Below are 25,470 nucleotides of genomic sequence, written 5' to 3' on the forward strand. Positions count from 1 at the left end.
TTCTTGTGTTCTAGATCTGACTAGTTCCACATAGTTTAAAACGAGAAAAGAAAACAAACTGGCGTCCATCATCCGGTGATGACAAAAGTACATAGATCCTTTTTTGTGTTCACAAGACTTTTACGAAAATGAGGTAGTTTCTTTTTGGAAAAAGAAAGTCACTAAAGCTAAAAGGACATATTCTGCATCACAAAAAATATATTAGAGCATAGCAATATTAGTAGTCTTTGTTCCAGTTCGCTTGTCCGATTCCTCACTGCCGTAATTTTTAGTTCATTTTGTCCCCCGCCCCTCTGACATGCGGGGCCCACATGGGTAGAGGGTGAGGCACCGCTATATGCCATATGGATGTTTGACCATTCAACAGAGTGTCACGTAGACAAAATATGAAGCCTTACTATGTGACCGTGACTGTCTCATAAGGCTGGTTGTAATTGGAAGTATCATATACTAATATCATGCATATGATACTAGTGTATGATACTACTACCTTCCTAATGTATAGTATCATATATTAGTATCATGTAGTACTTTGTTTATTGCCATGCATGACACATACTAGCATAACATTTATTATGATACAGTATCATGATATGATACTCAACTCTCTCTCTTTTTATTTAATTTTATGACACCTCATCAAAATTATCTAGTTGGCATGCATGATACTAGCTATAATACTACCATTACAACCATCCTAACTATGAGTCTTTTTTTAGAACATGAGCCGTATTCTGTAATGATTTAATTATTTATTTTAATTCCTAATTTATTTTTTACATCTGATTTTTTTATTGAAAGGTGATCAAAGTAGCATCATTTACAAGAGAAGCAGCAATCTCCTTGGGTGGTTCATCCATCCACCCAGAACACACCTTACTCCTAGCTAGATCATGGGAACGATGTTTGCCCCCCTAAGAGTATGCTCAAAAATAATTTATGGTAATCACAAGCAATATGATAGCTATCATCAAAGATTGTTGCCGCAATTCCAAATGATTGTCTGCCATTCTTCATCGTCTCAATCACTTCAGCGTTATCAAAATTCACTTATATTTGGCATCGTCCGTCATTCTTCATCGTCTCAGCCCCTGCTTATTTTCTTAATTACCAAGGCGACTACTATTTGGCATGTCGGTTGCTCATGCCCCTTTGTACAGGCACCCCTTGGAGGCACCCTTTGTAATCTTATATAAAGTGTAAATGTATAAAGGAGCGGGAGGCTCAATGCCTGCCTCGGTTGGCTTCCATGTATGTTAATAGCAGCACAAGTTTACAGAGTTTGATTGCAATTTACAACACAATCAGGTATTAATACATGGAAACTATTTATATGGCAGAAGCTTTGCGCGGACTCCGGGATGAGGTGGCATCGGTGCTCTGTACTCTAACACTCCCCCGCAGTCTGAAGCGGGAGATGATGCAACCTGAAGACTGGAGCGAAACTCTTGAAAAAGAGCAATAGGTAACCCCTTCGTGAAGATGTCGGCGGACTAAGAGGAGGAGGGCACATTAAGACAGGAACAGTGCCAAGTGTGAACTTCTCCCCAACAAAGTGAATATCCAGTTCGATATGTTTGGTCCAATGATGTTGAACGGGGTTAGTGGACAAGTAAACAACACATTGGGGTTGTCACAATAGAAAATGGTGTCACTTGATATCAGCCGACGAAGCTCCTGTAAAAGTTGCCGTACCCAACATGACTCTGAGACGACCACAGCAACTGCCCTGTATTCTGCCTCGGCACTAGAGCGGGAGACAGTCGTCTGTCGTCGTGCCGACCATGAAATAAGATTAGACACAGTTTTACTATTGTATGTGTTTATTGCCTCTTTTTTAGTTTCAACATGTTATCAGCTACGCTCAAACGACGACAGACGAGACCGTCATGCCATAACAAACGTGTTCCCTAGTACTGCCAAGTATGTGGATCTCTAATGCTAACTCGCAAATTTGCTCTAGCATCTGTTCGTGCACAGTGAGGGACCAATCCATAGATATGGATGCGGGAGACTGCCATCCAATGTTGTCCACATACATTTCAACCACTGTTCGAACTAACCGGACAAAATTTGTGCAAACACGACAGATTTCTTTAAAATTGAGACATAATTTACATAAAAAGTTGATATTTCGACCGTTTAACTACAAACTAAACAAAAATCTAAACTCTTTACCAGATGACCATCTCGTACGTGTGGCCGCCCTGTCCTAGCACACCACCTTCGTTGTCTGCACCGTCGTCGTCTTCGTCCTTGTCCCTCCAGCGGCGGAGGGCCTAATGGTCGCGGCAGCCTTGTTCAACGGTTGCCTGCTACTCGCGGTGTAGCCCCTCCGCCTCCTACTGCACGGTGTGGAGTGCCGGCGCGGCCACTGCCGGTGAAGCCTTGGCGGCGGCCATGCCCTTGCGGACGTTGGAGGTCTTGCTAAGCGATCACTCCTCGCCGTACTTGGCGATCTCGCTGTCGAGGTGGCGGAGACGCACGGCGTCCGTCAAATTGGTGGTGATGGAGCGGTCGAGGGCCCATGCGGCGGTGAGGTCCGGGTCATTGCAGACCCATTCCGGCGGCGCGTCGGTCTTGGCGAACGAGGACCGGCGGGCGGCATTGCGCCGGTCCTACCGCGCCCGCTGACGCGCCACACACTCCTCCTCTGAGACAACGGCCCTCGAGCCCGATGGACCACAACACCACCGCCTCCAAGGTAATGGAGGATGCGCCTGCGTGCCCTCCTTGATGGTTCGGCGGCGGTAGCGGCGAGGCGGGCCCATTAATGCGTGTGTATAGGCTATGTGCCGACGGCGGCGCAGGCTCGTCCTTAATGCGACATCCAAATTTGGATGCCGCGGCTATGCATGGGAGGTGGGATCCTCCTTAACCCGCCGGGGTGCGGACACCGGCTCCGGCTTGACGTGGTAATGCGGCGGGGATAGTGGGTCCTCCATGACCCGCGCTGGGGATGGTGGTGCCGGGCCCATCTGATGGACGCACTCTTCATTCGTCAGAGCCGCCTCCACGAGGAGGTGCGGACACCGTTCCAACTGCCGTTGCGGCTTCTGGTTCTCCTCCTCGCCAGAGGAGATGGCGATCTCCTCCTTGCTGGAGGAGCCGGCCGCCGTGGACGCCGAGGGGGGCGGAGAGCGCGGGCGGCGGCTCCAAGATCCACCGGAGGATGAACTCCCTCCACCACAGCCTACCGACGCGGACCACCATGTCTTCGGTATCGTCGTTGTAGGAGAAGGGCTCAGAGAGGTATAGGACAGGCTCGGAGAGGAGGAGGGGATCGAAGAGGTGGAGGTGTGGATGTGCATCGCCGGTGCAGGGCTTATATACCGCGGCCAGACCTGGCGAACGCGCTATCAGTCGGCTTTAACGCGGCGTCCGCATTGGAGCGGCGATGCCCGAGAGGTCGCGTCCGTCAGCGCCGCTTCATGTTCGGTCGCGTCGCTCGACATCAATTCCGGTTGTTGCATCTGCATGCTCTGTGCCAGCATGAATGCGGCGCGACAAACAGCGCAGGCGTTGGATGGATAGCGCAGGAGAGCGGGTGGGTATTTTAGGTAGGCCGGGATGGTCAAATGCGGACGTGGCAGCGGTCCGAACGCCTGCATATCCCACCTTTGTCTCCGGATTGCGGAAAAAAAGTACGTTTGGACCAGGTCCATGTTGAATGGTACAACATGTTCGGACCATACTATCCGGACGTATGCGGATGTTTTGAGGGTCCGCACTGAAGATGCCTTTAGGATTTGTACAGTGCTAGATGCTTTATATTTCTTTACTAACGAAGTAATTAGAAAATTAAACCGATCTTTTAAAAAGCATCAGTGCATATTCTACATAAAATACGTCTGGTTAAACGTGTACTTATATAAATAAAAACCGGTGCGGTGTGTAAAGAAGCTAAGAGCTTCTCCAGACGCATAAAAATTTTGTACGCTAAAATATAGCGTGCCACTATAGCATTTTTAACGCGCCAGACTCAACATTGGTTTAGAGCATCTCCAGCACACACACAAAAACTGCTTCGCACGCTAAAATTCAAGTTTTTTGGCGCCAGACAGCTCCAGCAAAAGCTGTAAAATAATGCACGCGTAAAGTTTTTTGGCATCTGCCAAAAACGCGCGCCCAAAAAAACACACAGTGCAAATTATAAAGCCTGTAATCCGGCGCCCTAAATTTGCAGTTTGTTATAGCGCTTTTTAGCGTGTGCCCAATCTTTTTTTACGCCCGTACTGTTTTACAGCTTTTGCTAGAACTGTCCGTCCCCTAAAAAACATAAATTTTAGCGTGGAGCAGTTTTTGTGCCTGTTGGAGATGCTTTAAGCAGCTCATAAGTGCAAGGCCGACTCTACCGAGCTGTGCCTAATGGGTGCCCCGGGGCCGTCGGGATGGCACGGCAGTGCTCGACACGCGGCCTTGACGCGCCGCCGCAAACGCCTGGCTGGCTCGCCAAGCGGTGCACCACCGGTGCGGTCCGCCATCCATCCGTCCAGTGTACGTCACCTGTCGCTAGGCCGATGACGTCCCGCCCTTTGGCTGTGGGTGACGACGCGCCGCTCCCTGGTCAACCCGCCAGCGCGTCTCTTCAGTCTATGGCCTTCTCCATAAATCCTCCGACTTCCCCGCCTGCTCAAACAAACCAAGCCCAGCCGCGGCGTTTCCTCTTCGCCTCCGGCCGTTCCTCTGCTCACGCCTCCACCGTGACATCCATCTATTCTCTCTCCCTCTCTATCTCGTGTGCCTGTGTGTTGTTGTGCCGGCATGGCGGAGCAGCTCATCTCCACGGCCGTGCACCACACGCTGCCCGAGAGCTACGTCCGGTCCGAGGCGGAGCGGCCGCGCCTGGACGAGGTCGTGCCCGACGCCGACATCCCCGTCGTCGACCTCGCCAACCCCGACCGCGCCGCCGTCGTCGCCCAGATCGGCGCCGCCTGCAGCTCCCACGGCTTCTTCCAGGTTAGTCCATCCCAATTCCCATTCCCTCCGGCTTACAAGCCCGGCCGGCGCTCTGTTTTTCCTTTCGGAAAGAGAGAATGGGGGCGCTCTGCTTTCGCTCACCGTGCTCGCGTATGCCGCGTGTGGTCTCTGACCGATCGCCAGGTGCTCAACCACGGGCTGCCGCTGGAGGTCATGCTGGCAGCGATGGCGGTGGCGCACGAGTTCTTCCGCCTCTCGCCGGAGGAGAAGGCCAAGCTCTACTCCGACGACCCGGCCAAGAAGATGCGCCTCTCCACCAGCTTCAACGTGCGCAAGGAGACCGTGCACAACTGGCGTGACTACCTCCGCCTGCACTGCCACCCGCTCGAGCAGTTCGTCCCGGAGTGGCCTGCCAATCCCCCGCCCTTCAGGTACTCTTCACCAATTCCCGCCATTACACTTCCTTCCTTCCCCACCGAAAGAAAGTACTCAAAATTTGCGTCGCCGGACCTTGCTCCAGCACTGCAAGAAAACAGAGCACCCTTATGAAATTTGTGTTCCAAATTTGATTACTCCAGAAATTCCTTGAAAGTACTTTCCCCTAATTACTTTGGCATTATTTTGTACCAGCACTAGCACTGGTAGCTGTACCAATCAAGTACTCATGCGGCTGGCTTTCTAGCATAGTTGACAATGTTCCAGCATTACCTAGGGTTTCTTCAACTATAATAAAACGCACCTTTTTCAAATATTTTTTCACTGATGCCAAAGGTGCCAATTTCTTTAGCTTTCCGCCCTAGATTCAACCGTAAACAGACAAAGAAACTGGCACTTTTGTCATGAGTCACGAGACTGATCGCTGTACAGGCAAATTATCAAACAAACTAACAGACTATGCTCTGTACCTGGAACAACCAAGGACGTATTATACACCAAACTAACAAACTATGCTCTGTACCTGGAACAAGGACGGCGTACAGAGTGCCAAACTATTGCTAACAAACCATACAGTACACAGTACCAAACTATTAGCAAGCTATACCATGCACCTGAAAGAAAACAAACCACCAACGACCTGTCCATGTGCTGGAGATGTATTCTCTGCACAAAGACAGACAGTGTTTCCTGCACTCATAAAAGTATTAGTTCAGGGCTAAGAAATCAGTAACAAATGGAAGTGGTCCATGCTACAATCGACACCGCGCACCTAAATGTCGTGCTAAAATCTGGCATAAACGTGAACGGGGGGCCTGGCCGGGGGAGAGAGCAGGGGTGACAAGGAACTGCCCAGTTCGGGTGACCTGTCAATATATGCCTCTTCTGCTACTTTGCTTATAAAAGGGCACAATTTGCAGCATGGGCGCCAAGGAAACAGAACAGATATGTCACAACAAGACAATGAAATAAGAACCACTTTTAAAAAGAAAATCAAACCGGAAAAAAACACAGGAGATCACAAGGAAGGACATCATCCATGGTGGTGGTCACACTCACATGATGCGTGTCCGGAACATTTCACCTGCTAAGGATCTAGGATTAGATCTCATGGATGATAGACGATGTCGACACAACGTCGCAACTTGTTCGTGTAGGGATGTGGGTGGTATCACTAGATGTCATTGGAGGATGGACATGGCAGAGGAACTTGGTACCGTAGGGCCAAGATCAAGATGGTCACTGGTACCATGACATGTCCCCACGAAATAGTGTTTAACAGCGACAATCGGCTGCTAAATCACGCGTGAATGAAAATATCTAGCGAGATGCTTTTGTTTATCTATATCGGAAAAAGATACTCCCTTTGTTAACTAATATAAGATTGTTTAGATCACTACTTCCTTGTATCCCCTTGATGCTACATTTTAAGTTACTGAAAACGCTGCTTTTCGGAAAAAGGATAGTTGTAACTTGCAAGGTTCAAAGATGATTAACTGCAGGCACATTTTTCATGAACCAGGGATGTCATGAGCACATACTGCAAGGAGGTCCGGCAGCTTGGGTTCCGGCTCTACGCCATGATATCGGCGAGCCTGGGGCTGGAGCAGGACTACATCAAGAAGGTCCTCGGCGAGCAGGAGCAGCACATGGCAGTGAACTTCTACCCAAAGTGCCCGTCGCCGGAGCTGACCTACGGGCTCCCGGCGCACACGGACCCCAACGCCCTCACCATCCTGATGATGGACGAGCAGGTTGCGGGGCTGCAGGTGCTCAAGGAAGGCCGGTGGATCGCCGTCAACCCGCGGCCCAACGCGCTCGTCATCAACCTTGGCGACCAGCTTCAGGTGATACACCAAGTACATAGCATATATCTCTTCAGCAAACCAAGACCAATCGGTTGCAGTATTCAAATGTGTGCCCTCATATTATATGCATACATCTTGTTGCAGTTTAGCAGCCTAGTTAGGTGTAGAACACATTGCTAATTGTCTATAGGTTCGGTATAATACTGTTTGATCTGCTCTAACTGAACTGCACCCACATGATTAAGACAATCTCTTGACAGACCACACAACAAGTGTAAACAAACATGAGTAGCCCAATGACTGCATGTGTACTCCATGTAGCATCATACACTGCACATGGACACACGTCACACGGTCAATTGCTTAGGCCAAGACATCTTACACTGTTTGCCTAGTTAGGTGTAGAACACATTGCTAATTGTGTGCAAGTTCAGTAAAATATTGCCCCGTCTGCTGCACTGAACTGTATCCACGTACATAATCAAGACAAACCCTTGACCGACCACAGAAGAAGTGCAAATAAATTACATGAACAGCCCAGGTCCAGTGACGCATTGCATTACGTCAGTCTCGATGTGCAATCATATAAGATACTCCGAGCATCATACTGTATACACTGCAAAATGGTCTGAGCAACGGGAGATATAAGAAAGTGAACTGCCCAGATTCAATGACGCATTGCATGACGCCACACTCTTCTCTGAACTCGCGGACTCTGACCGAAGTGGTGCTAACTGAAACCAATTTCCACTGTGTTTCAGGCGCTGAGCAACGGGAGATATAAGAGCGTGTGGCACCGCGCCGTGGTGAACTCGGACAGGCCGAGGATGTCCATCGCCTCCTTCCTCTGCCCCTGCAACTGTGTCAAGCTCGGCCCCGCCGAGAAGCTCATCGGTGAGAAATCGCCGGCGGTCTACAGAAACTACACCTACGACGAGTACTACAAGAAGTTCTGGAGCAGGAACCTGGACCAGGAGCACTGCCTGGAGCTCTTCAGAACCTAGTTTATTTTTCTTCGATATAAAAGAAGCCCATTCTCTTTTCTTTCCCATGAAAACGGTAAGCCACTCAACAAGGGTTCACCCTCCAGCCCCCTGCCAAACACCTTATCAAAAAAAAGGAACCAGAACCTAGCTAGACATGGGGGGAAAATCCGGATGTTTTTTGCCCTTCTCGTTTTCAGTCATCGCCATGTTTTGTCGATTGTTAGGAGTTGTTCTTGCCATCCTCGATCAAACTTTGAGAACCGATTGAGGCTCTGGCCGTGTGCGCGCATAGGGATGCAAATTTGTAACGTTCTGGGGTGCCCGTGACTTTTTGAAATTTAGTTCATTTGGCTGAACTAAAGGGTCAGGGGTTGGACTTGGACCCCCAGCGAGCGTACCATGATGGAGTTTTTCCTTTTTTGCGAGCGGTACCATGATGGAGTTGATAAAGGCTAAGTTCTTGTTTGAATTATGCAAAAAAATATAGTAGCTACTCTTGTTTTTTAGAATGGATTATATCTACTAGTTCTAAGAACTGAAATGGAATAAAGGACTGTTTTTTGTAGCTCGTACCATTATTGTATCTATACTGGCTGTAACTCTTCTTTATTTAAAGTTAAGTAGATGATTCTGTTTTCCAAAATCTGTGCATGTGACATTTTTATTGTTCTGTTCGGATGTCTATACTATCTACATTTAAATAACTAGCCCACACTAACATATTTCTCAACATGCACAACATGCACAACAGGTATTACTAAACAGTATAACACAGCTACCTACAAGCCTCCACAGTGATTTGACACTCTTAGCCGTCGGATCGCTCGAACGTAGGATTCAGATCAACTCGGCTGTCCCAAGTCGTTACGCACGCTTGCGACACCGTGTTGCGGGCCGCTGCTCGAGAACGACCTCCTGTTTACCTCCGTCAGCGGGCCATCGAAGGCCCAGGTCTTCTGATTCACTAATAGGCCCGGTCGTCCAGCCCCCTCACCTCCTCTCCTCCTACCCCTGAAAAAAAAACCTCCTCTCCTCCTTTCTCCGAGATGCACCGTCACCGGGGGCGAGTTTCTGCCGCGCATCCGCCGCCCTTTATTGCTTTTCTAATTTCCTACTAGTGCAGCGTTCTTCGATCGCATCTGCGGCGGCCATCCGCACCGTAGGCATCCATCGCCGGATGTCTTTCTCCTGCATCCGCATCCATGCCTTGCAGCTGTACCGCGTGTTGGACACTCTCCTCATGAACCTCACAGTTCCTCCCAACAGCTACCAGATCCCCTCCTTTCCCTGCAACCAGAGCACAATCTTTCCCGTCTATCGGTGGTAGTCACATCAATCGGCAGGCTACTAGCAGCAGCGGCGGATGGATTGAGAACGGAGAATGGACGGGTGACAGTCAAGGTGTGTGGCTACAAACTCCCCTTCCCACTATTCTCCATTCACGATGCAACAGTAGGTGGCTGCATTTTTTTGACAACCAGATCAAGACAACGGCGACAGGGAGCAATTTTGGTACGGTTTTTTATTTGATCTGAAGCTATTTATGTTTTTTATCTCAAGAATGACAGTTTCAACAGATGGATTCTTAGCTATTCATTTTTGAGATACTCAAAGCATGCATTAGTCATTACTCAGTTATTTTGAAAACCATTTCAATTCTGAACCATGTCGTTTTCTTTTGAAAACCAAATCAATTATTTACTAACCGGCGTTGCCCATAGCCAGCCATGTGCTAACTAAATTCCCCGCAAAAAAAACTAAATTACAGTTAATTCGTAAACTTGCAAACACCATTTGACTTGATAATTCATGCTACAAAATTGCTCCACCAGGCATGGCTAACTACGAATTTCAAATCTCTAGCCCACAGAAAAATTGCTATTATAGGGTAAGTAAAGGAAATAGCTTGTGCTAAATGATGGATCACCCTCGGTGCTGCGACCGGCTGCCTGTCCTTCGCCTCGCCGCGCTAAGTAACCTCGAGGTCCTCTTCTCCTCCGTGCTCGTGCTCGAGATCTGCTGGTGATGAGCTCAACGCCTCCCTAGCTCTCCTCTCTTACCCTGAACACTAAGCCTTTGTTAGTCTCAACCTAAATTCCACCTTTTGTGTGTATCAGGCTTCATGGTACCTATGAATCCATCAGCAGTCTGGTTGCCCTTTTTCTTAAATTATTTGCTCTATTTTGCCACTTTACAGTCTTATAATTACAAAATTAATCAAAATTTTGGTTCTGCACAATGTCTTTAGGTTGCAAGGTAAAGAACTTCTGGTAGAAAGCATTTAGCTTCCAAAACAAGAGTAATATATGGACACAATTGATTAAGAAAATTAACAGGAATGACGCTGGAGAGATTTTGTTCAGAGCAGATCGTTTTAAGCCACTGTCGCTTTCAGGAAAGAGAAGGTACATATAGTTGTTATTACAGATAACATATGATAGCTCAATTGGTTCAGAGCAGGGCGTTTCAAGCTACTGATGTTTTCAAGGTTGATTGCTACTATTTGGAAAAAGAGTTGAAGTGGAAAAAGAGTTGGAGTTGGAGTGAAATAGCACATGGAAGCACCTACAACTACAAGGGGGTCTCACTAGGTACTGTATGCAGGATGCTCTTCCAGAATTTGTGCCAGGTGTATAATAAGTAAATGGCACTAGGTATTGATCTATTTTTTACTTTTTGTATCTTGAATTCTTGCTGTTGTGGGCTCCTGAAATCCAGTTTTCAGATGCACCTCTCAGTCTATAATTTGCGTGCTCCACAAGAAAGTAAATGGTACAAATTTCTCAGATATGTCTAACTACACAAATCTTTTGACATATTTCTCTTTCCTACATTAGATGTCATCAAGATAGGCGGGTGCGGCAACGCGCGCTTCGATGATCTAGTATTAGCATGCAAAGGAAAGGTCCACCTCAACATGCAATAATGCATAGAAAAAATCATGCAAACATGCATGAGTATTTTCATTATATTATGCTAATAATTTTAACAATTATTTCACAAACATAGAATAATCAAACATAATAAATCATATATTTTTTCAATTGTTGTATTATTGTTTCAAATATCCATGTTCCATATAATCAAATCTCATTGCTAGAGATTTTTACCCCACATGTTGATGCAGTATTATTTTTAATTATTTCAGTGGGATTTGCATGCATGAGAATAAAATAAAAAATAGATTAGCAATATGTGAATAAAAATAGATTATAAATATGAGAATAAAACAAACTAATAATATGAGAACAAAAATAAAAGACATATAAGTTTTTGTTTGATTAATTTATAGTTGTAGAATATTTATCGAATATGGGTAACATGCATGGTATATATTTCCATGGTGGTAATGAGGTGGCATTGGCATGGTGGCTAGCATGACGAGTTGGCATAATTGCATGTTGGCTAACATGATGAGTTGGCATAATTGCATGGTATATATTTTCATATTTATAGTAGTAGATGATATCTCGCACGTTGTTGCATGAACGTTTTGCAATATATTTCACTTTGATTACTTGAAGTAATAATATGAAAAGATACAAGTGTGAATATATATGATTTATTGTGTTTGACTATTGTATAGTTCTAAATTGTTTATTAAATATAAATAGCATAATAAAATGGAAATTCCCATGCATGTTGTGGCGAATCTTTTCCCGTGCATGTTGCATGCTGAGGTGGCATACTAGCATGTTGAGAGAAGAGGGGGAAGAAGAAGTTTAGTGCAAGGAAAATTATCTGTTGGCACATTCTAGTTATATGATGGGTTTTTTTTTTGGAATGTCAAAGATATTTCACAGATTTTTTTTCCAGTTAATCATATTATTCATGGATTTTTTAAGTTGTGTGAACATTTTATTTGACACACGTGAACATTTTATTTCTAAGAGTGAGGAACATGTTTAGAAGGGTTTAATTTGCATTGAGTACTTTTTATTTGTTGATTTTGCTGCAGATTCTATTACTTTTTATTTCAACATTTTATTTAACAAAATGTTATTTTCATAGAAGGAAGGAACATAATTTTAGAAGTAATTTACCACAAAGTTTTTTTACATGTTGAACAATTTTATTGAACATTTTGTTCGATACAAAGGGGCTTTCGTTTGACTCACACAAACATTTATCATAGATAGTCCGGTATATTTCAAATAATGTTTTTGTACAAGTGCCTCCTTAGGATTCTGTCCTAAAAATGGAAATGATTTTCGCATGTTTTACAAACTACTTTGGCATGGGTCTCCTGTTAAAGACGCACCCAAATGCGCCATACTTTGGGTCCATTGGACACATGTGTCTGCTTCGAGTGATTGTGAATACTATTCTTTGCCTTTAGCGTAGGATAGGTGTGAAATGTGATCTTGCTATGGGCAGGTACATGGGCATTTATGTACGTGACAATTTTACATTTTTGTTCTGTAATAATACATAAACATCTCTTTTGAGATATGTGAATGTTTTAAAAGTGCGTAGATATTTGCTATTGGAGCTGTGAACATCTATGTTAAAAACTTGAAATACATGAAAACATTCTTTTCACAATACACATACCTTTTATATCAAATTATTTATGATGGCAGTTTAAAATCTGTAAACATAAAATAAAAAAGCATTAAAAAAGCATATGTGTTAATGGGTCTGCAGAAGCCCATTAAACTTATTCTTGGGTCCTGGCCTTTGGCGGAAGCAACTAGTTGACGAGCGCTCATTTGGGAGCCACACCACAATCACTTGCTCGTGGGCTGAGAGCGCGTCACCTCGTGTCGTGTCCTGGGCGCTTCCTCTGATTCTTTTTTTATTTTGCTGCATGCGTTTTTGGCTTTTAAAGTGGTTTTTTTTGGTTTTCTGATATTTCAATTATTCATCGGTCTTCCTTAGCGTTTGGACAAAAAAATGAAAATTATTTTTTGCGAAAAACGTGTTTTTTTTCTTACTTCCGTGAAAGGCACGGTTTTTCTTTCGCGAGAGGCACCGAGCAGTGCCTCTTGGAAACGAAAAAAAAAACGTGTTTTCCGTTTTTTTCTTCCGCGAGAGTTATTGTTTTGCTTCGGCGAGAGGCATGACTTTGCCTCTCGGAAACGAAAAAAACGCGTTTTTTGTTTTTTTCTTCCGCGAGTGGCACGGTTTTTCTTCCGTGTGAGAGTCACTATTTTGCTTCGACGAGAGGCATGGCCTTGCCTCTTAGAAACAAAAAAAAATGTTTTTTCTGTTTTTGTTTCTTTCCGCGAGAGGCACTGTTTTGCTTTCGCGTCGTGCCTCTCGTAAAACGAAAAAAAAAGATGTGTTTTCTGTTTTTTTTGTGAGAGGCACGGTTTTGCTTCCGCGAAAGATATGACTGTGCTTTGGCGAGAGACACGGCCGTGCCCGTTTTGAAAAGGGAAAAAACGTGCTCCTGGTTCCCTTTTTTTATCCATTTTTTTGTGAAAAAAAAGTTCATTAAAACCTATCAACATGGGATCTAGTTTTGAAGATCTCGACGCGAAGAATCCAACGATGAAAATGGTTCAAGAATGCACGCTTTAAGAGATAAAACGGTTTGAATAAACCGATCTAAAAAAGGAAACTCCCAAGATTTTTTGACTATAAGGCCTTGTTTGGTACTAGGGTTTTTGAGGGGATTGGTGGGGATAATCCCCATAGGGATTGGGTGAAGGTTGGGGTTTCACCCAATTCCCTTCAAATCCCCATTTATCCCCAATACACTAGGTAGGAGTAGTGTATTGGGTATTGAGAAAAATGCACTAGAGTTTGGGGATTTGTGGGGAAATGTGAGGATGAAACATGTCAAATACACTAGAACCAAATGGTGTTCTGGGATATGTGGGGATTTATGGGTTTGACCGGGATAAACTCCACCAATTCCCTAAAATACACTAGTACCAAACAAGGCCCAAGTGTTTTTTTTACTATATGAAAAACTCTCAGGTTACGACAAGTGACGCACATGCAGCGCGCCATTTATTACAACCTAAGAAGATGGGGTAGATCTTTGCGGGTTCGGCTCTCCTGTTGGTAGACGTGCACGCATTATGCTACAGGGCCAATAGCAAAAATGCTACACCTAGGTAAACCTACGTAAACCAACTTACGTGACCTTCCTAAATCCGCTCCTCCGCCCCCCTGATTTCAGCCGTGGGGGCCCGGGCGCTTATCCTGGCCCAACTAATTTTGGCCACATCAGCACGTAGGATTAATTACGTAAGACTTGTACGTAGGTGTAGCATTGCTCGGCCAATAGGGATCGAACACTTATCTTGATAGGTCCACCACTGGAAATAATAAGACATATTTTTATTTTTCTTAATTAACTTCCTTTCCCAAATTGTCGGCGGCAAGACGAGGCCGTCGCAGCCTGCCTCATGTGCGCTCAAGCTCAGGCCAAGGCCGTCCGACCGTCCTTCATCGACTCTCACATATATGGTTGTTCTCCATCTCGGCTAACCCGTTCTCCTTGGGAGGTGGAACCGCAGGTGTGTCGACGGTCAGCTAGATGCCTGGAACTGTTGGGCGTGCAAACGGGCATCGCAGTTGATTGTGCGAGTGCAGTTCAAAATGGGAGATCGATGTTCATTACTAGGCCTGTTGGGTCAGCTCTCCTGCTAGATGATTGGTCCTTTCAGTACTTCATCTAACCTCTATAGGAACTCGATCGATTCAAATTAGTCCAGCTTGGGCATGGCTTGGGCATGCCGAAGGCATGCGACTCTAGCAGTGACAACTCTGCCGGCCACGGAAACCACCTGGGTCAGCGACCTCACCTCTTGGAGCTCAACTTAGCAAAGCAATGGCTGCCAAAGAGTCCGTCGAGGATAAGGTAAGGGAAAGGATTTTCAATTAATTTAGAGAATAGAAATATAATTATTATTTTCAGTGGTGGACCTACCCGGACAAGTGTTGGATTTCTATAGAGCCGAACCCGATCTTTGCAAGGAGTACTCTTCAATCAGTGATTTCGTGGCCTTTGCACCGACGGAAATATGGGCCTTCTCGGTGTGCATTCACGCGACCCTACAGGCCTCCCTCTCCGTCCTTCTGGCGTCGGTAGTGGGTCGTCCTACCGCTAAAAAAAATGGTCGTGATTGGTGTTGGAATAATCCAAACATATGATAGTTATGATTAGTATAAAGGGTGATCAATGTTGCCGGTTGATCAGTTTAGGTAATACTCTGTACGTGAGAGTCCACGTCCTAGTTAGTTTGGAGTTGTAGTAGGAGTTCGAGTCCGGTTGGTGGTAGATTTGGTTTAGTACGTGTGTTAGCTTAGGAAAGTTGAGTCCGTGTCAGGTTCTAGTACAAGTCTTGTTCGAGTAGGTTTTGCAACAGGGGTGTTACCTGTGCGTGTATATAAGCACAGGCGTGGCCTTGAAGTTGTAACCAGAGAAAAGAAGAAAAAGAAATAAAGAGAAAGAAAAAAGGGCACGACAAGGGCCCTTTGGCTATCAGTTTTTTGTGCGCGTGTGTTCGTGCAGTTTGATGTGATCGATCCTGTGGGTGAATTTCCAACAATTGGTATCAGAGCAAGGTTCGAGTGAAACTGCGCTTGCCCCGGGGTGGCGACCCTGCTAGCGCCTCGGGGCGGGCAATAGAGTCGTTGTTGTAGCGACAAAAAGGCGACGAGGACGCTGTCGCAAGCAAGGCGTTGGTGATCGTTGATGGTTGTGGAGGTGTCGAAGTTGCGACACCAAGGAAATCATCGAGATCATCGTTGGAGGGTGAAAGGTGGAGATGGCGAAGTTGCGAGCCGTCATCAAGGTGTGCACATGAGTTCTTGTAAGGTGCGTCCAAGATCTCAGGTTTATGAATCTTCTGCTGCAGTTGAGATGTGTCACTGGCGGAGGAGAATTACGAGCGAGTGCGGGCGGAAAAAGAAATATGTGCCTTGCGTTTTCGTTCGTGGTGGTGGAGTTCCGGCGAGTTCATATACGATGAAGATGAGTTGCACGTATATGGCGAGTTGTGTTGCCGCTGGATATGAGGTGTCATTTGGTAAGTTGTGTCACCAACGACAAAGAAAAAAGATGTGCCGGGTGAATAGACGAAGATCAACGTGAAGAGCAAGGCGTTGGTGATCGTTGATGGTTGTGGAGGTGTCGAAGTTGCGACACCAAGGAAATCATCGAGATCATCGTTGGAGGGTGAAAGGTGGAGATGGCGAAGTTGCGAGCCGTCATCAAGGTGTGCACATGAGTTCTTGTAAGGTGCGTCCAAGATCTCAGGTTTATGAATCTTCTGCTGCAGTTGAGATGTGTCACTGGCGGAGGAGAATTACGAGCGAGTGCGGGCGGAAAAAGAAATATGTGCCTTGCGTTTTCGTTCGTGGTGGTGGAGTTCCGGCGAGTTCATATACGATGAAGATGAGTTGCACGTATATGGCGAGTTGTGTTGCCGCTGGATATGAGGTGTCATTTGGTAAGTTGTGTCACCAACGACAAAGAAAAAAGATGTGCCGGGTGAATAGACGAAGATCAACGTGAAGAGCAAGGCGTTGGTGATCGTTGATGGTTGTGGAGGTGTCGAAGTTGCGACACCAAGGAAATCATCGAGATCATCGTTGGAGGGTGAAAGGTGGAGATGGCGAAGTTGCGAGCCGTCATCCAAGGTGTGCACATGAGTTCTTGTAAGGTGCGTCCAAGATCTCAGGTTTATGAATCTTCTGCTGCAGTTGAGATGTGTCACTGGCGGAGGAGAATTACGAGCGAGTGCGGGCGGAAAAAGAAATATGTGCCTTGCGTTTTCGTTCGTGGTGGTGGAGTTCCGGCGAGTTCATATACGATGAAGATGAGTTGCACGTATATGGCGAGTTGTGTTGCCGCTGGATATGAGGTGTCATTTGGTAAGTTGTGTCACCAACGACAAAGAAAAAAGATGTGCCGGGTGAATAGACGAAGATCAACGTGAAGAGGATGCGCACCAGTTAAGTTGAGTTCCCGTATGAGGCTATGTGTTTAGTCTGCATGTAGCACGCTAAAATATGACAGCGTGGCTGGTAGTCCGGATAATCGTTGGTTCTAGTCTACAAGTCGACACGAAAATAAAAGATGATGATGAAGTGGTTGCGAGAAGGGAGAACATGTGGTCCGGTAAGTCGTGTCACTGGAGGCAGCCGCGTGACAAGGTGAACATATGATCGTCTGTGTGTCTCGTCAAGTAAAAGATCGAGTGTTTGGATTAGGGGGTGAATGTTGGAATAATCCAAACATATGATAGTTATGATTAGTATAAAGGGTGATCAATATTGCCGGTTGATCAGTTTAGCTAATACTCCGTATGTGAGAGTCCACGTCCTAGTTAGTTTGGAGTTGTAGTAGGACTTCGAGTCCAGTTGGTGGTACATTTGGTTTAGTACGTGTGTTAGCTTAAGAAAGTTGAAACCGTGTCAGATTTTAGTACAACTCTTGTTTGAATAGGTTTGCAACAGGGGTGTTATCTATGCGTGTATATAAGCGTAGACGTGGCCTTGAAGTTGTAACCAGAGAAAAGAAAAAAAGAAAAAGAAAGAAAAGAGGGCACAACAAAGGCTCTTTGACTATCAGTTTTTTATGCGCGTGTATTCATGTAATTTGATGTGATCAATCTTGTGGATGAATTTCCAACAATTGACAAGATGAAAACCGTGTCCTCATAGCGAAGACGAACTCACCTGTACAGACAGCGCCTTCTCTAACCTTAGCCCAGCAGATAGCAGATTAGAAGAAGATAGGAAAGAAGAGCAGGGCAGAACAGAGAGCAGCAGACTCCCAGTGCACAGCCATGGCCACCACAACCTTATCCCTCCACGGGCTCCCGTCCCCGACTGCCAAGAAGCTCACCTCCTCCTTCCTCGGCGCCCCCTCCTCCTTCCTCCGCCCGGCGGCGCTCGCGGCCGCGGCCACGCCCTCGCGGAGGGTGTTCGCCGTCAGGGCCATGGCGCCCCCCAAGCCCGGGGCCAAGCCCAAGAAAGGTCCGTGCCTGCGCTCGCCTCCACCTTCATCCCGCCCGGCATGGTCTTGTCCGGCCCCCGTCCAGTGCTCCGGCTAAACCGCGCCCGATATGTGTGTGTTGTTCTGCAGTGGTGGGCATCATAAAGCTGGCGCTGGAGGCGGGCAAGGCGACGCCCGCGCCGCCCGTCGGCCCCGCGCTCGGTGCCAAGGGTGTCAACATCATGGCCTTCTGCAAGGATTACAATGCCAAGACGGCCGACAAGCCCGGCTACATCATCCCCGTCGAGATCACCGTGTTCGATGTGAGCTTGCACTGCTGGTTAATCCCCCGAGTCTGAATGTTAAATGTGTGTGCAGAATGTATTGGTAATGTGAGTTAGTCCTCATGATGCGTGTGGCATTGCCTTGCATCTTTGCAGGATAAGAGCTTCACCTTTATCTTGAAGACGCCTCCTGCCTCAGTGCTGCTCCTCAAGGCTGCAGGTATGCACCCGGTTGATTAGCATCAAATTGTACATAATTTGAGGTTCATGCACCAAATTGAAGATATATGGGGATAATTGGGCAAAAGGTAAATGCAGTGGCTAGGTTGATTTGTTAGTGTCTGTGAGAGCCTAGCTTGTTCAAATTCTATGAGAATACTATGGTTGAGTTTTAAAAGTATGTGCAGACTGTAGAGGGACTGATTAATGATTCACTATGCTATTATTAATAATTTTAATTGCAAATGCATATACGAAAGTGTTAACCTACTGACAGGGAAAGTGGTCTGTGAATTGCTATCTGCATACCAGTTTTACACAACTGGGACAGACTGATCCTTTATCTGTATCTGATGAATTGCATATGGACCTCTACAAAACTAATACCTTGAGTTAACGCTTATTTGAATTATTTGGGTACAATGCCATATGCATGACTCATTAAATTTTCTGTTCAGCTAACATTGGAGTTTGTACTGGGCTCCAAGTTCACAGAGTATATAAGCTTCACCAAATTTGCTGTCCATTTCCTTTTCCCTAACTGTCATTCTAGGCTTTCGTTCCATAAGGCACTGTATCACTGATAAGCAGGCCAAAAAAGCTAAAAAATAAGCAGGCAAAAAACAGCTTGAACCGCATCTGCTACTCCGTTATATACGTACAGTTTCTTTTTTGGCTGTACTTGGCACAACTTAATACTGTCTGTTGGATTGATAAGTCATTAGTTTCTCTGAAAATAATCAAGTCATAAGTTAGCCACTAAAATTTCTACACATTTGGTTTTTTTAACCTTTTTCTACACATTTGGTTTATTCCCCAAGTTTCTGTTTAGTGTAGTTTATATTAGGTTTGATAACTGCTCAGTGAACTAACCGGTTCCTTGCCTCCATTTTATTAATTCTGATTCCCAGGCGTCGAAAAAGGCTCAAAGGAGCCACAGCGCGAGAAAGTTGGAAAGGTGACAGTGGACCAAGTACGCACGATCGCCCAGGAGAAGCTGCCTGACTTGAACTGCAAAACCATCGAATCCGCTATGAGAATCATAGCGGGCACTGCCGCTAACATGGGCATCGATGTTGACCCGCCGATCCTGGTGAAGAAGGAGAAGGTGATCTTCTAGTCTATTTGCCAGCACGCTGGAATCACCTTAGCAATGTCCATCTGTACATTTTTGCTTCATTTTTGTACGCACATATGCTGTAGTGCCAGGGATTTCCACCTGGTCAGTGTGAGAGATAAAACATATGTGATTTTCTGAGCAAAGCTGTAAAATCATTGGCTTCGGTACCGTAGAGCCCTCTCACGCTGCGGGTAGGTCTGCAGGCTGCAGCTATATGTTTGGTCCTGGAACTTTCTTCGTTTTGAAATTCATATCACGATTGCTCTATAACAATCTGAAAAGTGGATGTCTGCATGTTTTGTCTTCCAGTGGATAGCTCGGTTTCAAATAGAAGTAGGTTTCTACTGTTCCTGTTATCCAATTCTCCCGAAACGTGTGCTTCAACTCTGAACATTATAGTAGTACTCCTGTATATTCAGCAAAAGCAACTCTTTTTTAGGGAACAGCAAAAGCAACTCTAACTCTGAACTGTGAAGCATTTCTTGTGTCTCAGAAAAGTCTGAAGCATTTGAGTACTATTATTATTGCTGGGTTGTGGTCGGCCTTTCCTGCGTTGAGGCCCAAAGCCCAATCGCATGTACTCGCGAAGTCAGTAATTAAAGGTCACCCTTACAAAGGTCACTCCCACCTCAGATGCTGACAAGTGACGCACTATATGTGAGTCACTTGTCTATGCATTTTGAAACAGAACCAAAAAACCATACGGAAAATAAACCAAACCAAACCAATTTTACGGTTTTTATGGTTTCTGGTTTCGATATGGTATGAACTTTTCATACTGTTTTGAACTTTGGTTTTTATGGTATATACCCAATAAACCGAACGGTTAACCGAATAAACCGAAGTAAAAAATTAATTTATTTTTTTTGAGGCGAACAACTATACAAGTTGTCATTTTTCTTATACATGAGTGAAATTCACTACTAAGCATGTATACATGTTTCTTGTACATAGTTATTTTTCTGTTTAAAAATGCTAAGCACGTCCATAACGATCGAGGGATGAATCCATGCATACATATAAACTTATATATATATATATATAGTGATATACTATTTGTGTAAAATAGTATGCGTGTTGAGTCATACATTTGTAAATTATTATTACGTCATTTTCAAATTCGCGTCAACTTTGGTTATTATAGTATATACCGAAACCATACCGAAATAATTTGGTATATACCGAAACTGAATCGTATTTTAAGTTCATACCGTATTTACCGAAGTATTCATACCGTAAAAACCATATTAACCGAATAAACCGAACGCATAGAGTGACTTGTCACAACTTGGGAGTTTCCCTTCTTTCGTGGATTCGTTTATTCAAACATTTTATCTCTTGAACCGTGCGTCCAAATTCCAAATTGTTTTCACTGTTGGATTTGTCGCATCGAGAACTTCAAAACTAGATCACATGTTAATAGGTTTCGACGAAAAAATAATCAAACAAAATTGGAGACGGAAGAATGTTAATAGGTTTCGGTGAACTTTTTATTTTCTCGGAAGCAAATCTGCGTTTTCACGAGAAGCAAATCCGCACTTTTCGTGGAAGCACATTTTTTTTCATTTCCGACAAGCACACTCGCGAAAACAAATCTGTGCCTCGACAAGAAGCAAATCAGTTCTTCTCCTGAAAGCACAATTTTCCCCCCTTTCCGAGAAGGCAAATCTGTGTCTCCACCAGAAGCAAGTACGTGCTTCTCGTGGAAGCACAATCTTTTTTTCCGAGAAACTGAAAACAAATCTGTGTCTCCATGAGCAAATTTGTACTTCTCTAAGAAGCATAGATTTTTGCGGAAGCAAATCTGTGCCTCCACGACAAACAAATCCATGATTCTTGTTGAAACACATATTTTTTCCCTTCCATCTATATGCTTATTGTGGAATCAAATCCGTGCCTCCACAAGAAGCAAACATGTGTTTCTCGTCGAGCACATATTTTTTTTTCTCTTTTCGAGAAACACGGTTATGCTTCTCTTTAAGACATAATTTTTTTCACGCAAAAACTCCATGATTTTTTCTCCAAAACTTAGGGAAAACCGGGTGAAAAGGTAGAACCCAAAACCCCCAGGAGTAACTAATTGAAACCCGAAAACGCGTAAAAAAACCCGAAGGAATCCCACTGCACAGTATGTGGCGGCAGCTAGACACACCATTTTGGCATGTTCTGAGGGCACCAAATGTGACCTCCTGTTACCATCCGGCCTAGACGCACAGTTCAGGACCCCCTACCCGAGATCCGCCGGTTTTGACACCGACAGGAGGCAAGGAACACGATGTTTTACCCAGGTTCGGGCCCTCTTGATGGAGGTAAAACCCTACGTCCTGCTTGATTAATATTGATGATATGGGTAGTACAAGAGTAGATCTACCACGAGATCAAGGAGGCTAAACCCTAGAAGCTAGCCTATGGTATGATTGTTGTATGATGAAGTTGTCCTACGGACTAAAACCCTCCGGTTTATATAGACACCGGAGAGGGTTAGGGTTACACAAAGTCGGTTACAATGGTAGGAGATCTTGAATATCCGCATCGCCAAGCTTGCCTTCCACGCCAAGGAAAGTCCCATCCGGACACGAGACGAAGTCTTCAATCTTGTATCTTCATAGTCCTGGAGTCCGGCTGAAGGTATAGTCCGGCTACCCGAACACCCCCTAATCCAGGACTCCCTTAGTAGCCCCTGAACCAGGCTTCAATGACGACGAGTACGGCGCGTAGATTGTCTTCGGCATTGCAAGGTGGGTTCCTCCTCCAAATTCTTCATAAAAGTTTGTAAACACCAAGAGTAGTGTCCGGCTCTGCAAAATAAGTTTCCACGTATTGCCACAGAGAGAATAATATTAACACAAATCTAATTTGCCGACGTATTCCGCAGCGTGACATCACACTACGGCCAAGCCTTTATTCGAATCGTTTTCACTTTTCCACCTCAGCGTGTTTTGCGAGGCGGTTTCCTTGGCACGTCTTGTCAAAGCAGAGATCGTGTCCTCCATTTACGGGATTCTCATCAATACGGACGTGGGTAACCCAACCGCGCCATTTATCACGGCGCTTGGGAGGCAAGCAAGTTTTACTAGGCTGGCAGGGACGCATAGTCGCATCCGCCCATATAAGGGGATAAGGATCCATCTTTTTACCTACGCCTTCTTCCTCCTTTGCCTATCCATCTTCTGCGCACCCGAGCTCCAGTGCCCAAGCCCGCACTTCCTACCTCAACCTTCTCCAACAATGTCCAGAGCGGGAGGCAAGTGGATGGTCTCCTCCGTCACGGAGGGCCATGTCAAAAGGCTAAGGAAGGCCGGATACCTGTCCAAAGACATCGCGCACCGGCTTCCTGAGGAGGGGCAGCTTCTCCCCACCCCAAGGCCCCATGAGAGGGTAGTATTTCTTCCCCACTTCCTCCGCGGACTGGGTTTTCCTCTCCACCCATTTGTCCGCGGGCTCATGTTCTACTATGGCCTAGATTTCCACGATCTGGCCCTGAACTTCATCCTCAATATCTCGGCGTTTATCGTCGTGTGCGAGGCTTTCCTCTGCATCCGCCCCCATTTCGGCCTCTGGCTCAAGACTTTCAACGTCAAGCCAAAGGTGGTGCGCGGCAACCAGGTGGAGTGCGGAGGTGCCATGGCGGGCAAAATAGCCAACGTCCTATGGCTCGAGGGCTCCTTTGTGGAGACCTTGAAGGGGTGGCAGTCAGGATGGTTTTACATCACTGAGCCACGCGATCCGAAGTGGATCGCAGCCCCTGAATTCCGATCCGGACCCCCTACGCGGCTCACGTCCTGGAAGGAGACGGGCTTGTCGTGGGGCGACTAAGAAGAGGTGACCGGACTGCAAAAATGCATCCAGTCCCTGGTGAACAAGCAGCTCAAGCTTGTCAACGTAGTCCAGGTCATGCTCGTCCGCTGGATCCTTCTGTGTCAAGAACGGGACTTCAATTTGTGGGAGTTCAACCCGGCGCAACACCGAACTCTGAGCAGGCTCTTCGACACGACGTACGAAGATGTTTGGAAGGGGCTAACCAAAGGCGCCGAGGCTCCCACATCCGCCTCTGAAGACCACGGATTCAGCTCGCAGCGTCCTGCTGGCGAGGTAAAATATTTTCATCTTTTACAGGATGTTAAGTTTTCTTCATAGTTTGACTCTATGCGGGATCTAAACTCCCTCACCTTTGACAGGATTGGAAGGCAAAGTCCGGACTGATTAACTGTCCGGCTCCCTTGCCCGAAGACCCAGCCCCTGCTCTCCTAGTGAAGTTGCTGGTTCCGGCACCTTATGTGGTGCCGGAGAAGAAGGCCAAGAAGAAGAAGGCCACGGGGACTCGAAAGAGTTCCCGGCATATGGTGGTGTCGGATTCGTCGTCCGACGAGTCCGAGACGCACTCCTCCCGTGAAGACGAGGAGGAGGAAGAAGAAACCTCTCCCCCTCCAGCGAGGGGAGGAAAGAAGAGCAAGGCCGCCCCAGTAGGGGAGGCTGAGGGGTCCAAGAAGAGGAAAACCCCTCCGCCGGACTACGCACCCGACGCCGACGAGGACGAAGAGGAGTGGCCGTACAGGGCCAAGCGTCCGGCGAAATCGTAAGTGTTCGGATACCAGAGTAACTCATGATATTCCTTTTGTTGCACAACTTTCCCTAATGTCGAATATAATCATGCAGCCCGCCCAAGGACGGGCTCGATGAGTCGTCGAGCGGCTCCCTGGATTCATCGGACGTGAATTCAGTTCCGCCCGCTGCCTCCCCCTGTGCTGCGGATGACGCCGAAGTGGCGTCGCGACAAGCTCCGGGGCAAGAGGAGGTGGTCCAGGAGGAGCCGCGAGGCGACCTCTCGGACTCCAGGAGTAAAGGGGACAAGACCCCCCCAGGGCTCCAAGTCCGGCTTTAAGCCAGACACCACGCCGGAATCATCAACGGTTCCGGACCGCGGCAGGCGAACTCCTGCCAAGAGCAGCAAGCCTATTGAGCCGGCGTCCTCCGTCCAACCGGAGGCGCCGGACAATCTTCTGGAGGTGCTTAAGGGCGCCTCCGTCGACGAGGAGCACCGTGCCATCATGAGTACGGTGGTCCAGAAGGTTCGGTCCACCCAAAGCGGACTTACTGAAGCTTGTACTAGCCTTCTAACAGGCTTTAAGGTAAGTAGAAATATGTAAAAATATTACCGCATAGACAGTAGCCCCTGATGCTCTGTTTGGCGTTCGGAAAGAAAAGCCGAGTAGAGGATCTATTAAATATCGCAGGAGTCTAACTAAAAAGGAGTCAATATACGTATGCAGGCTTCGCTGCTGGCCACCACCGCACTGACTGCGGAGGTGGATGCCCTGAAGCAGGGCCTCGAGCGGACCGACCAAGAGCTCGGCCTTGCCAAACGGTAGCTCGAGGAGAAAGAAGGTAAGAGATACCTTATAGAAAAAAATGCCTATAAGAAGACGTAATTGCAAAAAATGACAAGAGTATACTGCTTATTATAGGGGCCACAACTGAGGTGGTGACCCTCAAGCAGGCGCTGTCCGAGGCCAAGAAGAGAGCGGCCACGGAGCGCAACGAGCGGGAGAAATTGGAGGCGCAGGTCGGCGAGGTGCAGCAAGAGCTTCAGGCTCTCATGAAAAAACATGAGAGTTTGGAGCTCGACTCGAAGACGCGAGCGTCCGAGCTTGCTGCGGCCCTTGAAACTGCCAAATCTGCCAAGGCCGAGGCCTAGAAGGCCCTCCAGGAATTGGATGCAGTGAAAAAGATAGCGGCGAGTAAGGCATTCTCTATGCAAAGCAGACATATAAAAGTAAACTACTTGTTACTTACCCGA

At 46.5% G+C, this 25,470-nt stretch overlaps 2 protein-coding genes across 2 annotated transcripts; both read left to right on the forward strand.

Annotated features, from left to right (window-relative positions):
• The first annotated feature begins 4,629 nt into the window (after positions 1-4,629).
• On the forward strand, positions 4,630-8,792 carry LOC123105945 (flavanone 3-dioxygenase 2). Its single transcript, XM_044528130.1, has 4 exons — positions 4,630-4,959; positions 5,104-5,351; positions 6,878-7,202; positions 7,925-8,792. The coding sequence occupies exons 1-4, from the start codon at positions 4,765-4,767 to the stop codon at positions 8,165-8,167; spliced, it is 1,011 nt and encodes a 336-aa protein (XP_044384065.1). The 5' UTR covers positions 4,630-4,764; the 3' UTR covers positions 8,168-8,792.
• An 8,987-nt stretch (positions 8,793-17,779) lies between these two features.
• On the forward strand, positions 17,780-19,940 carry LOC123105946 (50S ribosomal protein L11, chloroplastic). Its single transcript, XM_044528131.1, has 4 exons — positions 17,780-18,091; positions 18,201-18,373; positions 18,491-18,554; positions 19,465-19,940. The coding sequence occupies exons 1-4, from the start codon at positions 17,902-17,904 to the stop codon at positions 19,671-19,673; spliced, it is 636 nt and encodes a 211-aa protein (XP_044384066.1). The 5' UTR covers positions 17,780-17,901; the 3' UTR covers positions 19,674-19,940.
• Positions 19,941-25,470: the final 5,530 nt, after the last annotated feature.

Source organism: Triticum aestivum, chromosome 5A, assembly GCF_018294505.1.
Source record: "Triticum aestivum cultivar Chinese Spring chromosome 5A, IWGSC CS RefSeq v2.1, whole genome shotgun sequence".
Taxonomy (NCBI): Eukaryota; Viridiplantae; Streptophyta; class Magnoliopsida; order Poales; family Poaceae; genus Triticum; species Triticum aestivum.